Raw genomic sequence first — 16,290 nt, 5'->3', positions numbered from 1 at the left:
TCTTGGCCAAGTTTGTGTTGACAAGGACACCGACGCCTCCAACGCCTCTTTTATCGCATGTTCCGAGGAACAATTCTTCTCCGGTGTCGAAAACGGCATGGTGAGATTCGTGCCTTCTTGTCTCGGTCAGACCAATGATGTCGTACTTGATCATTCGCGCTTGTACCATCAGGTCCTCGATGGATGCATCTGATGCTAGCGTACGTGCATTGAAAGTACAGACGATCATTTTTGTCTTCCTTCGTTGTGGCAGCCTAGGTCGGCCTTGAGATTTTGTCGGCCTCTCCTTTCTCATCCTTCTCAGTGCTGCCATGTCGGTGAAGCCTTCAGGGTCAGGTGAATGAGACCAGTTGTAGTTACTGGTTTTGGCATATCGAATACACAGCGGATAGCTTGCCAGGCTCTTCCGTGCGGGCAGAATACTCTCGGTAGCTTGCCAGTCTTTCCGAGAGGGATAGAGGCTTTTGGGGTGACCTCCAATCACCCTTGTAGGTGTTACCATATTTGAACCCTATCAAATATGGTACGACAATTCCAGAAGATGGGTATTTAGTGTCTTATGACAAGCGGCCGCGCGGGTCCGGAAAGCGTCCTGGAGTGTGGCGACGGCTGGGTAGTGGAAGTAGTTGCGGCAACATGGGAAGATGCCATTGTTGACAACATTGACAAGGAATACGATCGACTGGTTCAGCACCTCCATGAATGTGCGAGGAACGCCAAGAGAGAGATAGCCACAAAAAGTCGCCTATCTTCGAAAACTCTTGAGCTAATTCGCCAGCGTGGTTTGGCGCATGCCTCAGGCAACCGCAAGCTAACGTCCGAGCTTGCAAAGCAGTGCAGAGATGCGATCAAGGAAGACCTCAAAGAGAGAAGAGCAGAAGTACTGATAGATGCGGCAGAAGCCAGGAAAAGTATTCGTAACGCCCGCCTGTCCTTCGCCAACTATAAGACCAAGATGACTGCCCTCCGACGTCCTGATGGATCCATCACATCCTCCAGAACGGCAATGGAGAAGATTATCCATGACTTCTACTCAAATCTCTTCGATAGCCCTGTCCACTTGCTGACATACCAAATTCCACAGGATGGGTATGTCGTTCCCAACGTTCTCCCTTCCGAAATCCGACACGCCATTTCGTCGGTAAAGAAACAAACAGCACCCGGCCCAGACAAGGTCAGACCTGAACACCTGAAGAACCTGCCGTCAGTACTCATCAATACACTGGCTCGGCTCTTCACTCGTTACCTGTCTGAATGCGAGGTTCCGTCCCAATGGAAAACCAGCAGGACCGTACTACTGTTCAAGAAGGGAGACATCCATGACATTGGCAACTATCGCCCGATCTGCCTATTGTCTGTCATCTACAAGTTGTTCACTCAAGTCATCCTGAATAGGATTGGCAGCACACTAGATGAAGGACAACCATGCGAGCAAGCAGGGTTCCGCAAAGGATTCAGCACCATCGACCATATCCACACGGTAACCAAGCTCATTGAGGTTTCTCGGGAGTTCAAGATGCCGCTCTGCTTAACGTTCATTGATTTAAAGAAGGCCTTTGATTCTGTTGAGACGGAAGCGGTCATTGAAGCCCTAGCCAATCAGGGCATTCAAGCCCAATACATCAGGATCCTCCGTGAGCTGTATTGCGGATTCACTACCAGGATCTCACCATTCTACAAAGAAGTGATCGTTGATGTCAAGAGAGGGGTGCGGCAGGGTGATACCATTTCACCGAAACTCTTCAGTGCCACCCTCGAGAACATCATGCGACGACTGGAATGGGAAGGAATGGGAGTGAAGATAGATGGTCGGCAACTACACCACCTCCGCTTTGCTGATGACATTGTTTTAATAACACCAAACATCAGCCAAGCGGCACAAATGCTGGCCGACTTTGACCGTGAGTGTGGAAAGCTAGGACTACAGCTGAATCTTACGAAGACAATGTTTATGAGAAACAGCCTTGTTCCTGACGCCCCATTCGCTCTCAATGGAACGACCAACTCCGAATGCAACAGCTATGTGTACCTAGGTCGAGAGGTCAACATGAGAAATGACCTGGCACCCGAGCTGCGCAGGAGGAAGAGAGCGACTTGGAACGCCTTCAAGAACGTCGAAGAAATAGCTAAGAGGACGAAGAACCTCCGGCTCCGGGCACATCTCTTTGATTCCACTGTTCTTCCTGCATTAACATATGCCTCAGAGACCTGGGCCCTACGCAAACAAGATGAGAACGCCATTCAGGTCTCCCAAAGAAGAATAGAAAGAGCTATGCTTGGAATATCACGTTTCACTCAAATGAGAGAACGAATCCGGAGTTCTGACATCCGTCGACGATCAAGGATCAGGGACGCTGTCTCATATGCCAAGGTGTCGAAAATCAGATGGGCTGGTCACGTAATGAGATTTAAAGACGACCGTTGGACTAGAGCTGTTACTGATTGGATTCCACGGGATGTCAAGAGACTGCGTGGCCGCCCACCTACCAGATGGTCAGACTTCTTTGTCAAGATCATGAACGATCGGTTTGAGGCCCTCCATGTTCCCGGAGCGAAGAGATGCCATTGGGCTACACTAGCACGCGACAGGGACAAATGGAGATGTTACTGGCGCCCGCTCGAGCAAATCGACGACTAACGGGAAGTTAAGTGATCAAGTGTAAGTGATATCAGATATGAATCCATAAAAGTACATAGTGGAATATGTAGGCAGAACTCTCCATGACACTGAAGATGAAGACATCTTTAAGGATGAAACACCAATGACCAAGCAAGTGGAACCAAAGATTAACAATGACACTACATTGAACAAAGAAGCTTCTGCTCTCAAAGGAAATAACCAGAATACAAAGATATCCCACGAAATGGGAAAAATTATTTACCCACCACCCATCTGATAAGGGGTGAATGTCATAGCTATATAAGGCACTGGTAGAATTTTGCAAGAAACAAACACAAATCCTATAAAAAAATGGGGAGAAGAAAGGAATATAACTCCCTCAAAGAAAATATACAAATAACTAAAAGGAACATGAAAAAATGCTCCATATCACTAATCATTAGGGAGATGCAAATAAAAATCAAAATTCATTGGTGGCAACCCCCCCCCAAAAAGGGGATAAAAAACAATATAATATGAGAAAAATATCAAAGACAGTAAGAAACAAGCGCCAGGAGGACTGGTCCATGGTCAGAAGTTTGGCACAATTTGTGTGGGAGTGCAAGTAGGACAGAGAAGGGACCACTATGACAGTGGTAATTGTAAGTGATCACTCTGGACAAGAACTGAGTGCTGAACAGAGGTACAGCGACACACAGTATTGCAAACCATAGTGTCTAAAATAGAATAAAATAGACAAAATGGATAGAGTGAGAGAATGGGAGGGAGAGTGAGAGAGAGGGAGGGAGAAAATGTGTGTGAGAGAGAGAGAAGGAGGGAGGGAGGGAGAGAGAGAATGAGAGGAAGAGAGAAAAAGAGAGAGGGAGTGAGAGAGAGAAAAAGAGAGAGAAAAGAAAAGTATCTGCCATTGATGCATGATGAGGGGCAAGGCAGGAGGGAAAGTGGAGACAATAGTGACTGAAAATGTACACTGAGGAAGGAACTCGTATTGAACATTGTATGAACAACTTTGTAACTGTGCATCTCATAGTGATTAAATAAAAAAAAACTACATTCAATTCAAACATATTACCAAACATAACTTTCTAGTAGGCTTTAACCATAAGCAGTGTCAACTCAACTAGAGATTCTGTAATTTCATCATTTTGTTCAGCAGTCACTTTTTCCATTTTTGGGTCACACCATGTGGTTCTGGGGCTTTTCTTGGTTTTGTGCTCAAGGAAAACTCTTGGAGGTGCTTTGGGACCACACATTGTGTAAGAATTTGAATCTTGGTAGGTGAAGTGTGAGGAAAGCCTCTTGACCCTTATTATCCCTCTGGCCTACTTTGTTCAATAGTAATTTTATTTCATATAGCACCAAGCAAAAAGAGATTCCAGTCAATGTTAAATTATTAGAGGACTGATTATGTGTTGAATTCCTTAAAAGTCAGTTTATAAGGATTATTTAGGACTTTACATGAGGACATACTGTACTTTACTTAAAGTAAAAGTATTGTGTAATCCAGGATACCTATTATTTCCTTTGTCGTACTGATTTTTTTCATTAAAGTTGATTATTGTAATTTCACATTAACACCTTTATTGTTCTATCTCAACATTTCTAGGTTGGACTCAGTACTGGCATTAATAGTCCTTGGGGAGGCTGCAAAATTAAACATGGCCTGCTTGAAAGCTTTCCTGGACTTAATGAGAGATTTTCTTCCCAGCATTAACTCTATTCAGAATCAGGTAACTATATTGCTAATTTAGCTTATTAAAATACCTCAACAAAAGCAAAAACATTGGGGAGGGCATTCAGAAGTTTTTTTTTCCTGGCACACTTGTTTGTACTCAGAGCTTACAACTAGTGTTGCACTCAAGGATCACTCTTTATTTTATTTTTTTGAGTCACACCCATTGATGCACAGGGGTTGCTCCTGGCTCATGAATTTAGGAATTACTCCTGGTGGTACTTGGGGAACCATATGGGATGCTGGGAATCAAACCCAGGTCGGCCATGTGCAATACAAACACCCTACCCGCTGTGCTATCACTTCAGCCCCCTCAAGTATCGCTCTCCGTCATGCCCAGAGAAACCATATGTGGTGCACAGCCCAGAAACAATTTTTAAAATATTATTTACATTGGATATCTGATATGTATTATCATGAGTATAAATGTGAATAGTAACTTTAATTTAGCATAGAATCAAGTGCATATTTAATTATATCCTGGTATCAATGAACACATACATAGAAACAAAGTTTATATATACATACGTAGACACATAAAAATACATAAAATAACTAAATTTGTTTTTAAATTTTTATTTTTTTTGTATGTGGGACAGAAGGAATGAGTGGGTAAACATTAGCACAGCCACTACAGCAGTGGAGGGCAAAGAAACTGAAGAGGCCTCAGCCTGCGGCTGGTTTCAGAAACCCTCAGTGTACAGTAAGGAAGCGAAGTGAACCGGGGGCGGGGTAGGGGGGTCGCAGTGACAACCCCCTACCCGGGCTTTCAGATATCCAACAGCATAGGGAATAGTTTAAGAGCCAGAAAAGAGTTGTAAAAGACAGAAATATTCTCAGGCTGTCTGGGAAGCACCTCACACCCACGTGAAGCTTCTGACACTACATACCACCGACCAATTAAAAAATTAGTACCCTCGCCTGGTCCCACCTACGTCTTTGCTCAGGACAAAATCTGATCCAAGGTTTTCTGGACTCTGGAAAACCAAAAGTTGAAATCAAGAACTGAAGCAAAGAGGTGATGGTGAAGCACTGGGAACTATAGAAACAGAACCTCACAGTTGTCAGAGCACCACAATTGCAATACTGACATATAAAAGCCCACCGAACTCATTGATTCCAGAGCATTATCCCGAAGGCTCTGACAACAACAACAAACTCTGTATACAACTTGTAGGACAACGACTTTAAACTGTATCTGATGGAGATGTCTAATGAGCTGCAAGAAATTCAATGAAGCACAGTATAGTATGAGAAGGTTAATGAGCAATCAGAAATGGAAACTGACCATACTGGACAGTGCAGTGTGTTTGGACCCCCAGGCTGCATTCCCGAAGTGGCATTGCTGGGTCATATAAAAACTCAATTTATAGCTTTATGAGGAATGCTTACATTGTTCTACATAAAAGCTGGGCTATTTGTCGCTCCCACCAACAATGAAGGAGAGTCCCTTTCTCCTCACTTTCATGCAAGTACTGGTTGCTCTTGTTCTTTTTGATGTGTGACAGTCTCTGTAGTGTGAGATGGTATCTTATTGTTCTGAATTGCATCTCCCTGATGATTAGTGATGTAGGTCATTTTTTATATGCCTTATGGCCATTTGTATTTCTTCTTTGAGGAAATTTCTGTTCATTTCTTCTCCCAATTTGTTTGATGGGGTTGGATTATTTTCTTGCAAAGATCGACCAGTGCTTGTATATCATGGATATTAACACCTTTTATGGGCATTGGATAAATATTTTGTCCCTATCTGTGGGCTATCTTTTTATCTTTGTCACTGATTCTTTTGAGGTTCAGAAGCTTCTTAGTTTAATGTAGTCCCATTTGTTTATCTTCACTTCCACTTGCTTGATCAGTGATGTTTCATCTTTGAAGAGGCCTTTAGCTTTATCCCACCCACATTTTCCTACATGATCCTTATAGATTCAGGTCTCATATTGGGATATTTAATCCATTTTGATCAGACTTTTGTGCCTGGTGTTAGGAAGAGGTTGGAGTTCATTTTTAGCATGTAATGTCCAGTTTCCCCAGAACCACTTGTTGAAGAGGTTTTTATTGCTCCATTTCACATTTCTTGCTCCTTTATCAAAGACTAGGTCACCCTATATTTGAGAGTCAGTTCCAAGATATTTAACTCTTTTCCATTGATTTGGGGGTCTGTCTTTATTTCAACACCATGCTGTTTTAATTACTACTGCTTTGCAGTACAGTTTGAAATTGGGGAAGGTGACGCCACTCATCTTCTTTTTCCCAAGTATTACTTTAGTTATTCATGGGGGATTGTTTTATATGAATTTCAGGATTCTTTGAACTAGTTCTTTGAAAATACCACGGACATCCTTATAGAGACTGCATTAAATTTATATAATGCCATTTTTTGCTATCGGTCCTTTACCATTTTAGTTAAACTGATTCTGAGGTACTTTATTTTCTGAGGCATGATTGTGAATGGTTTTGTCTTTCTAATTTATCTCTCTTCTATTTCATTGTTTGTGTATAGAAAAGCCATGGACTTCTGAGTATAGATTTATAATTGTCACTCGACTATACAAATCTATTGTTTCTTGGAGCTTTTTTGTTTAGTTTTTAGAATTCTCTAAATATAGTATTATGTCATCTGCAAATAGTGAGAGCTTAACTTCATTCTTTCTATTTGGATGCCCTTAATATCTTTTTCTTCCTTAACTGCTATGGCAAGTACTTCCAGTACTATTTTGAACAGAAGTGGTGAGAGTGGGCATCCTTGTCTTGTTCCTGATATTAGGGAGAAAGCTTTTGGCTTTTTCCCATTGAGAATAATGCTTGCCGTGGGCTTGTGGTAAATGACTTTGAATATAATGAGGAAAATTCCTTCAATTCCCATTTTGTTGAGAGTTTTTATCATGAACAGATGCTAGACATTTTCAAATGCTTTTTCTGCACCTAAAGTTACAATCATATGGTTTTGTACTTTCTTTTATTGATATGGTGTATACTATGTTGATTGACTTGAGAACTGTTAAACCACCCTGCATACCCAGGATGAATCCCACTTGGTCATGGTGTATGATCTTTTGGATTTGTCATTGGATTCTATTTGCGAGTACTTTGTTGAGTATCTTTGCATCTGTGTTTATCAGGGTTATCAGTCTGTAGTTTTCTTTTTCTGTGGTATCACTCTCTGCTTTGGGTATCAGGCTGATGAGTGCTTCATAGAAACTAGGACTGTTTCTGTTTCTCCAATTTCCTGGAAAAGCTTGAAGAGAATTGGAAGTACATTCTCTTTAAATGTTTGAAAAAAACTCACTAGTGAATCCATGTGGGCCTGGGCTTATAATTTTGGGAAGACTTTGAATTACCATTTCAATTTTGTCAATGATGATAGGTCTGTTCAGGTATTCCAATTGTTCTATGTTCAGACTTGAGAGGTTAGAGCAGTTCAGAAATTTATTTCTTCAAAGTTCTCTTGTTTCATGCCATAGAGATTTTCAAAGTAATTTCTGATAATCTGTGGTTTCTGTTGTGATGCTCCCCCTTCCATTCTTGATTCAGTTTATTAGGGTTCTATCTCTCTCTTTCTTTGTGAGCCTTGCTAGTGGATTATAAATTTTATTTACTTTTTTCAAAGAACTAGCTCTTGATTTCATTGATCTTTGCATTTTTTATTCCATCTCATTAATTTCTTCTCTGAGTTTTATTATTCTTTCTTTCTTCTTGTTAGTTCCTTTTGTTAGTCATTTTCTAAGATTTTAAACTGTTGAAGTCAAGTTGTTTATATGTGCCCTTTTTTCCTTTGTGATGAATACTTGCAGAGCAGTAAACGTTAACATGTTTTTGCTGTGTCCCACAGGTTCTGGTAGCTTGTGTCCTCATTCTCGTCTGTTTCCAGGAATCTTTTGATTTCTTCTTTAATTTCCTCTTTAACCCACTACTTGTTCAGTAATGAACTGTTTAATTTCCTGGTGTTTTCTTTGGTTCTCTGATTCTGTGTGTGATTAACTTCAATTTTAAGTGCATTATGGTCTGAAAATATAGTTTATGCCATTTCCATCTTCATGATCTTATAGAGTCATGTTTTGTGGCATAACATGTCATTTATCTTGGAGAATGTCCCATGTGCACTGGAGAAGAACGAATATTCGGATATGGGGGGATTAAAAGTCTGTATATATCAACTAGCCCTCTATCTTCCATTTCTTCCTTCAAAGCCAGTATTTCCTTGCTGAGTTTTAGTCTCATTGATCTATCAAGAGGTGACAAAGCGATGTTGAAGTCTCCAACTACTATTGTGTTGCTGTCAATATTCTCCTTGAATTATATTTGCAGTTATTTTAAACATTTTGCTGGCCTCTCATCAGGTGCATGTATATTTAGGAGTATAATTTCTTCCTGGTGTACATATCCCTTGATTATATAAGAAATGGCCTTGACACTGGAAGAGTCACGGCCTTGGCCTTTCCAAACTGTTGGTGGGGGTTAGCAGAGATCCAGGGGTTTGAATCCCACATGGTTACCTCCTAGAAATTCACCCAGAGTCTGCATCTCCTTCTATCACAAGTGATTCCCGGGGCTGGAAAAGTCAAGATTGGTACATTTTAATACATTTTAATAAAATATTTATGGTCTTTTAACAATTCTACTAAATTCAAAGATATTTTACTTCCTCTCTAATTTTGGGCATTATGGTTTGCATGCCTCAGAGTTCTTACATATGAGAGAACATACTTTGATTGCCTAATAACTATTTTATTATTTTAGGAAGAAAGTGGCATGGCAGGAGACTTTTCCTGGATATGGAATCTAGTCTACATATATACAACAATTCTTGCAGAAATTTGCTTATATGCAGCTACTTCTAATATGCAAAAAACTGCTCTTATTGGTTTCTGTGAATGTAAAAGATCCTCTCAGAAGATTTTAGTCCTGGAGAAATCAGAAGAGCCAGAATTAAGGAATACAAGTATTTTAGGTCTTTTGGATTATTTCTCATCAAAAATGTCAGATAACTGTAAGTGAATTATTTTTAACTTACAAAGAAATTGTTTTAAATATTCACATTTACATATAGCAATTACATATAGTAAAAAATTACAGATAGCAAAAAATAAACAGTAACAAGTCTCACAATGGAGACGTTACTGGGCCTACTCGATGAACAACGGGAGGAGAGTGCTACAGTGCTACATATAGCAATGATATTTTTATTAAAAAGTTAATGTTTATAACATGAGAAGACATTAATGTAGTACTGGAATAGCATTCATCCTGACCCTGTGATTCTTACTGGATAGCAAATTCTCTTCTGACCCATTCACGCATGGTGGGCTGTCATTTCCTGCTCATGAGTCAACATAAATGTGACCTTCTCCTCCCAAGTCAGATCAGTTTGTATTTGAACATTGAGAAATTCTTTATTTTTTAATTGTATTTTCAGGGACTAAGCTAAGGTGTCCTGCTGGAAAGCATGTACTTTGTCACTAGACCTAAACTCAGACCTTTTTTGTTCTAAAATGAAATCTTTTTCAACGCTTGATAACTTTGGGTTAAGTTTAACCTTCTGAAGGCAATAAAAAATGTCTACTTCATTTCCTATGTTCTAGTTTTTCAAACATTTGAGTATAATTAAATGGTTCTCTTTTAAAACCTCTGCACTCAACCATCAGCTTTCATTTCGGGTAGGATACTCTCGGTAGCTTGCCGGACTCTCCGAGAGGGACAGAGGAATCGAACCCCAGTCTGTAGCATGCAGGGCAAACGCCCTACTTGCTGTGCTATCACTCCAGCCCAACTTTGTATAATAAAAGGAAAACAAATTTTACATATATTATGATTCTTAAGTTTCTGGGAAGATTGTATTATTGTTAACACTGAAGTTTTAATAATATTTATTGATATTATAATGTGGTGTGAAGTTCTTGTGTGGGTTTCATTATTTTTCTATTCAATGCTTTCTACGAATGAAAAAAGTTAATGTTATGTTCTTATTTATTTATTTATTTGTTTATTTATTTATTTTGTACTGAATCATCGTGAGACACAACTACAAAGCTTTCATGGGTGAGTTTCAGTCATACAATGATTGAACACTCATCCCACCACTGGTATACGTTTTGTACCACCAATTTCTTCAGTATCCTTTCTGCCAACCACACCTCACACACACACATTGTCTTTCTGGCAGGCACTTTCCTTTTTAATTCCTCTCTACTTTTAGGCATTATGGTTTGCAATACAGAGACTGAGAGACTATCATGTTTGGTCCTTTATCTACTTTCAGCACACATCTTCCATCCTGAGTGATCCATCCAACATCATTGACTTAGTGATCCCTTCTCTATCACAGCTGCCTTCTCCCCAGCTTATGAGTTAGGCTTCCAACCATGAAGCAATCCTCGTAACCCTTGTCTCTAATGTCTGTGGGTGTTAGTCTCACACTCTTATTTTATATTCCACAAACAAGTTTGTCATTTTTAGTCTGTCCCTCTCTCTCTGACTTATTTCACTTAGCATGATATTGTCTACGTCCATTCACTTGTAGGCAAATTTTATGACTTCATCTTTTCTAACAGTTGAATAATATATCATTGTGTAGATGTACCAAAGTTTCTTTAACCAGTCATCTGTTCTCAGGCACTTGGGTTGTTTCCAGATTCTGGCCACTGTGAACAGTGCTGCAATGAAGATACAGGTGTAAATGTTATTTCTATTGTGCATTTTTTCACCCCTCGAATGTATTCTAATAAGTGATATTGCTGGGTCAGATGGAAGCTCAATCTATAGTTTTATTGGTAATTCCCATATTGTTTTCCAAAATGACTGAACCAGTCAGCATTCCCACTAAAAATGAATAGAGTCCCTTTCTCCCTGCATCCACATGAGCACTGGTTCTTGTTTATTTTGATGTGTCCCAGTGTCTGTGGTATAAGATGATATCCCATTGTTGTTTTGATTTGCATCTCCCTGATAATTAGGGATGTGGAGCATCTTTTAAAAAAATTTTATTAGTAAAACACCATGAGGTACAGTTGTAGACTTACAAGTTTTTGTGATTGAGTTTCAGTTATACAATGATCGAGTATACCCATCCCCCCCACCAGTGCCCATTCACCACTAATGATCCCAGTATCCCTCCCATTCCCCCACCCCCATCCCATCCCACCTCTTGGCAGGGCATTCCCTTTTGTTCTCTCTCTCCTTTTGCGTGCTGAGGTTTGCAAAAGAGGCATTCAGTGACGATCATGTTCGGTCTATAGTCTACTTTCAGCATGCATCTCCCATCCTGGGAGGATCCTCCCAATACCCTTTACTTGGTTTTCCCTTTTCTGTCTGAGCTGCCTTTTCCCCTAACATATGAGACTGGCCTTGAAGCCATGGAGTGAACCTCCTGCTACTTTTCTCAATTATTCTTGGATGTTAGTCTCCTATTTTGTTACTTTATATTCCCCAGATGAATGCAATCATTCTATGTCTGTCCCTCTCTTTCTGACTCATTTCACTTAGCATGATACTTTCCATGTTGTACCACTTGTATGTAAATTTCATGACTTCATCTTTTCTAAAAGCTGCATAGAACTCCATTGTGTAGAAGTACCAAAGTTTCTTTAACTAGTCATCTGTTCTTGGGCACTCAAGTTTTTTCCAGATTTTGGCTATCGTGAACATAGAAATGCAGAGGTCATTTCAACTATACATTTTTGCCTCTCCAGGATACATTCCCAGGAGTGGTATTCCTGGATCAAATGGGAACTCAATTTCTAATTTTTTAAGAATCTTCCATACTGTTTTACAAAAGGGCTGAACTAGTCGAAATTCCCATCAGCAGTGAAGGAGAGTCCCTTTCTCGCCACACCCACGCCAACACCGGTTACGTTTGTTCTTTTGAATGTGGGCCTGTGTTGTGAGATGATATCTCATTGTAGTTTTGATCTGTATCACTCTGATGATTAATGATTTAGAGCATCTTCTCATGTGCCTTTTAGCCATTCAGATTTCTTCTTTGAGAAAATTTCTGCTCATTTCATCACCCCATTTTCAAAAAATGGGTTTATATGTTTACAAAATTCAGATCAAAATGGATTAAAGATTTCAACATCAGGCCAAAATTCGTAAGGTACATTGAAGACAAGGTCGGCAAAACCCTCCATGATATTGAGGCTAATGGTATCTTCAAAGATGACACTCCACTGACCAAGCAAGTGGAAACAGACAAACAAATGGGACTACCTTAAATTAAGAATCTTCTGCACCTCAAAAGATACAGTGACCAGAATGCAAAGACAATCTACAGAATGGGAAAGGATATTCACCCAATATCCATGTGATAAGGGGTTGGTATCAAGGATATACAAAGCACTGGATGTGAAGAATTTTTTTATGTGCCTTTTAGTCATTTGTATTTCGTTTTTCTGGAAATTTCTGTTCATTTCCTCTCCCCAATTAATGAAAAGGTTGGAGAATTCTTCTTGTAATGTTTTACCTGCCCTGGATATTAGCCCTTTTTCTGATGCTTATTGGGTAAATAATTTTTCCCATTCTGTGAGTTCTCTCTGTATTTTGTCCACTATTTCTCTTGAGATTCAGGTTTCTTAGTTTAATATAGTCCCGTTTATGACTTGTTGGTCAGCAGTGTTTTATTCTTAAAGATGCCTTTAGCTTCAATGTCGTGGTGGGTTCTTCCTATGTTTTCCTCCATGTACCTTATGGATTCAGGTCTAATACTGAGGTCTTTAATCCATAATTTTTCTTTTTGGGTCACACCTGGCAATGCTAAGGGGTTACCCCTGGCTCTACACTCAGGAATTACTCTTTTCTGTGCTTGGGAGACCATATGTGATGCTAGAAATGGCACCTGGTTTGGCCACCTGCAAGGCAAAAACCCTACCCACTGTGCTATCGCTCCAACCCCTTTAATCCATTTTGAACTGACTTTTGTGCCTTGCATTAGAGAGAGATCTGAGTTCAGTTTTTTGAAGGTAGTTGTACAGTTTTCCCAGCACCACTTGGTGAAGAGATTTTCCTTGTTCAACATCACCTTTCTTGTTTCTTTATCAAAGATTAAGGGATCATATATTTGAGGGTCTGTGCCAGTGTATTCAACTCTATTCCATGGTGCAAGTCTATCTCTATTTCAATACCAATCTGTTTTTATTAGTACCACTTTATAGTGTAGTTTGAAGTTTGGGAAAGTGATGCTACCCATCTTCTTTTCCCAAGAATTGCTTTAGCTACTTGTGCGAGTTTATTGTTCCATATGAATTTCAAGAGTGTTTTATCTATTTCTTTGAAAAATGTCATGGATATCCTTATAGGGACCACACTGAATTGCACAATGCTCTGGGGAGAATTGCCATTTTGACAATGTTAATCTTTCCAATCTTTGAGGGCATGTGTCTCCAAATGTTATATTCTACTTATTATTTTGCTGAGAATTATTTTTTCACATTGTTTCCACAATTATTCTAGTGAAGAAATATATCATACTTATAAAATTAACCGTGTGTATTTAATTTTGATTCATTAGAAAAACAGCACAGAGAAATAATTGTTTTCAAAATGTGAAAATTATTTGAAATCTTAGAACATTTGAAACTTTTAATTGCAGTATATTAACTCTTTAATATACTGTTTACTTTTGTTAAGGTCATTCAGAAGTATTCAGAAATAATGTTGCAAGTAGCAAACCAAAAAACATATTTTACATTTCACATACACGCACAGCAGAGCCTGGCAAGCTACCCGTGACGTATTCGATATGCCAAACACAGTAACAAGTCTCATGATGGAGACGTTACTGGGCCCGCTCAAGCAAATCAGTGAACGACGGGAGGACCATGACCGTGATACACATAATAACACAATAAAGACAATCCTTATAATATATAATCCTTATAATAACAATATAATAATATATTGTTAACAAATATAAAGGATTAATATCACTGATTGTGTACTATGTACATGAACACGTTAGTCAAATATATATTTGTGTATATTTTAAAAATTATTTTATTTTATTGCAGCAAGAAAAGTTAACATGAGCTCCACTCTCAACAAAAATTTAATTGTATTACATGTTACTTTTGATGTTGTTACTTTATACTTTTGATATACTTAATTTTTGTTATTTTATACAAAATTACGTACACCTGTGATGTTTATTCATATCTGCCTTAATGAAATTTTATGACAGTTGCTTAGTATTTATAAGCTTAACCATCTTAGAAACTCTATTTAAGTAAAATCATGCGGAATTTTCCTGTCCTAGACTAATTTTACTTAGCATTCTATCTCCCTAAAATTTGTCTCAACAATGGCATAATTCTCTTCATTTCAAAGGCTGAATAGTGTTAGGTATATATTATGTTTTCTTTACTCTCTCTATGAAAGCTCAATGAATAGTATTTTGGAAGAGTGTCTATATTGTTTCCTCAAAGGCTGGAATAGTAGATATTCCTGGGAGGGGTAAATGAGGGTCCCTTTTCCTCACATGTACACAAACACTGGTTGTTTTTGTTTCCTGTGACATGTGTGCCAGTCTTAGTGGCATGAAATGGTATCTCATTGTTGTTCTATTTGCAGTTCCCTGATTATAATAGATGCAGAATATTTTTCCATATCTGTGTGTCTTCTTTGAGGAAGTTTTAAAAATCTCTTTCCTTCATATTTTTGATGGGATTGGTTGTTTTCCTTGTAATGTTCTACCAGTGCTTATATACCTTGAATATTAATCCTTTATTACATGGGAAAATATTTTCTCTAAGTATATGGGATTTCTTTTTATTTTGGTCATCATTTCTTTGGCAGTACAGTTAATCTAATGTAGCCCCATTTGTTTAACTTTGTTCTCAACTGCTGAGCCAGTGGTATTGAATCAGTGAAGATATCTCTGGATCCAATGTCATGAAACAGTCTACCAATGTTTTACTCAATATAAGATATGGTTTTAGGTTTAATATTGGCCTGTTCAACTATTATTTCACTTGATTCAACATTGAGAGGTCACAGAAGTCCCAAATTGTATTCATTTTGGATATATATTTATGTAGCAAAAATATTTTCAAAGTAATCTCTGATGATCCTTTGAATTTCTGTGGCATCTATTGAGACATTTCCTCTTTCCTTTTTGATTGAATTTCTAGTGTTTTCTCTTTTTCTTTCTTTGTGAGTCTTGCCAATGGTTTGCCAATTTTATTATTTCAAAAAAGCAGCTCTTGGCGTCATTGATCTTTTGAAAATTTTTTTAGTTTCCATTTCATTAATTTCTACTTTAAGTTTTGTTATCGCCTTCTATTTTCTTTTAGCTCCCATTTTTAGTCTTTTTCTAGCTGATTAAGCTGTACAGTTAGGTTATTTATGAGCTTCTTTTCTTGCCTCCTATTGAACATTTGAATTGCTATAAACTTTCCTCTTAATACTTCTTTTATTATGTTCCATATTTTGGTAGCTCATGTTTTGATTCTTGTTTGTTTCCAGAAATCTTAATTTCCTCTCTGATTTCCTCTTTGTCCCACTTGTTTATAAGTGAACTCTTTTATTTCCAATTTTGTGAGTTTTTTTCTCATTATTGTTTGAATTTAACTTTCATATTCAACTATGAGAAGAAATTTAATACGTTATCTATCTTCTTTATTTATGGAGGTATGTTTTGTAAGCTAATATGTGGTTGAAATTGGAGAATGTCCCACTGGAGAATGTATAGAAGAATATTTTTTAGTATTTTTTGGGGGCTGTAGAAAATTTATGCAAAGCCTTTTTCCCTTCAAGGCCTCCAGTGATTTTTGAAAATAAATTTATTTATTGAATCACTGTGAGAGCAGTTACAAAGCTTTCAAGTTTAAATCTCAGTCATACAATGATGAAACATTCGTTTCTTCACCAGTGCACGTTTTCCACCACCAAAAACCCCAGTATACCCCTCATCCCACACCCTCCCCCTAACTGTATGGTATATGATTTCCAT

At 38.4% G+C, this 16,290-nt stretch overlaps 1 protein-coding gene across 1 annotated transcript in view; it reads left to right on the top strand.

Annotated features, from left to right (window-relative positions):
• The window catches only part of TMEM232 (transmembrane protein 232), a 251,608-nt gene that overhangs the window by 50,077 nt on the left and 185,241 nt on the right, over positions 1 to 16,290 (top strand). The window contains exons 8-9 of the mRNA XM_056138992.1: positions 4,227 to 4,350; positions 9,090 to 9,339. Coding sequence (XP_055994967.1) covers positions 4,227 to 4,350; positions 9,090 to 9,339 — 374 coding nt within the window. The remainder of the gene's footprint in view (positions 1 to 4,226; positions 4,351 to 9,089; positions 9,340 to 16,290) is intronic.

The sequence above is a fragment of the Sorex fumeus genome, unplaced genomic scaffold, assembly GCF_029834395.1.
Source record: "Sorex fumeus unplaced genomic scaffold, SorFum_2.1 ptg000131l, whole genome shotgun sequence".
Lineage (NCBI taxonomy): Eukaryota > Metazoa > Chordata > Mammalia > Eulipotyphla > Soricidae > Sorex > Sorex fumeus.
The sequence above is the reverse complement of the archived record's forward strand: the minus strand, read 5'-3'. Positions and strand labels throughout refer to the sequence as shown.